Consider the following 1,387-nt stretch of genomic DNA (forward strand, 5'->3'; position numbering starts at 1 on the left):
TTTTTTTTTTCTGAAAGCTTTAAGAAGGCTGTAATTATTTTGAGTTTTTAATCCAGCTCTTTTCAAACTAAGTCTTTTATTTTCTTCATTGCTCTGTACCTTTCCTCCATGTGAATTTGGGTGTTTGCCAGGCACTGAAGTGGGAAATTCATATTGGTTTTATATACATATCCATTTCCAGAGAATGCAACACAACCTTTGCATCTTCTGTGCCAAGAAAAACAAAGGAATATTTGTACGTCAAAACCTTTATCTTGTGCAAAGGCTCAAAACACCTGAGCATGGCTAAATAAATCACCTAATAAGAAATGGTTGATTAAGACCAAAGCATAATTCCTTTGCAAGTTAGTGCTTTTTCTCCATGGTGAAGCCGAGGAAACAAAAACTTAGACTTACCTTGTGGCTTTTGGGTCCCAAATCACAATGTCAGCATCTGATCCTACAGCTATTCTTCCTTTTCTTGGATAGAGATTAAAGATTTTAGCTGCATTTGTGCTGGTAACTGCTACGAATCGGTTTTCGTCCATTTTACCACTGTGCTGTTAAACAATTCAAAAAAGAAAATGCGTTTGTTCTACTGATCAAATACTAAAAAAATCTCCTATCAGTAAAAGCACAAGATTTGCATCTTTTAAACCAAACAGAACTGCACCTAATTTCTTATATTGAGGAGCTTTACCACATGTGTGGATGCTGATAAGTATTAAGCAATCATAATGACAATGATGGAGATGATGGGTAACATATGGAAGTCTGAAGGTGACTTTTCAAAAACCTATCAGCTTAAAAAACACTCCCACTGATTTTTCCCATCCTTCCAAGAATCACAGAAGATTGCTACAGATGACAGCTAAATGATGGCAATGGTATTTTAAATTTTCATTTAAAGTTTACCACCACCACCACCTACTACATTTATGATCTGGCTTATTTATTGCAGACCTATGATTTATGAGATGATCATGTAGACATTAGATAGAATATTATAGAATTAAAATAAGATAGTTGACAACACTTTTAAGTCAGGTGACAATGCTTTTAGAAAAATGAAAAGTTGACTCAAGAATTTCAATTTTATGCAACTGAAATTTACATGAACCGACAATTGCGGATAGTCTATTGTAAGAGATTTTAATATAGACAGACTTTGGAAGGATGTAGTCCCCCTACATTTTCTTTAAAAAAAGTGTTGAAGGTTTATCCCTATGGACATTTACATGATAAGAGTATCCTTAATGTATATTTAATTATCAAAGGGCCTCTGCCTCAAAAATAACTAAGATTCATGTCCTAAAAGTCATATTTCCATAAGTAAACTTTAATGTTTCAGAAAATTACATGGTTTTCTGTATGTTGTTAAGAAATATTCTTCACTTTAAAGCCATTT

The 1,387-nt window shown here is 33.3% G+C and overlaps 1 protein-coding gene across 1 annotated transcript in view; it reads right to left on the reverse strand.

Moving 5' to 3' along the window:
• The window catches only part of DPYS (dihydropyrimidinase), a gene marked incomplete at its 5' end in the record, with an annotated part of 64,592 nt that overhangs the window by 42,003 nt on the left and 21,202 nt on the right, over positions 1-1,387 (reverse strand). Inside the window, one exon of the mRNA XM_008577287.1 lies at positions 397-539. Within this exon, the coding sequence (XP_008575509.1) occupies positions 397-539 (143 nt within the window). The remainder of the gene's footprint in view (positions 1-396; positions 540-1,387) is intronic.

This window comes from Galeopterus variegatus, unplaced genomic scaffold (assembly GCF_000696425.1).
Source record: "Galeopterus variegatus unplaced genomic scaffold, G_variegatus-3.0.2 Scaffold1478, whole genome shotgun sequence".
In the NCBI taxonomy this organism is placed as follows: domain Eukaryota; kingdom Metazoa; phylum Chordata; class Mammalia; order Dermoptera; family Cynocephalidae; genus Galeopterus; species Galeopterus variegatus.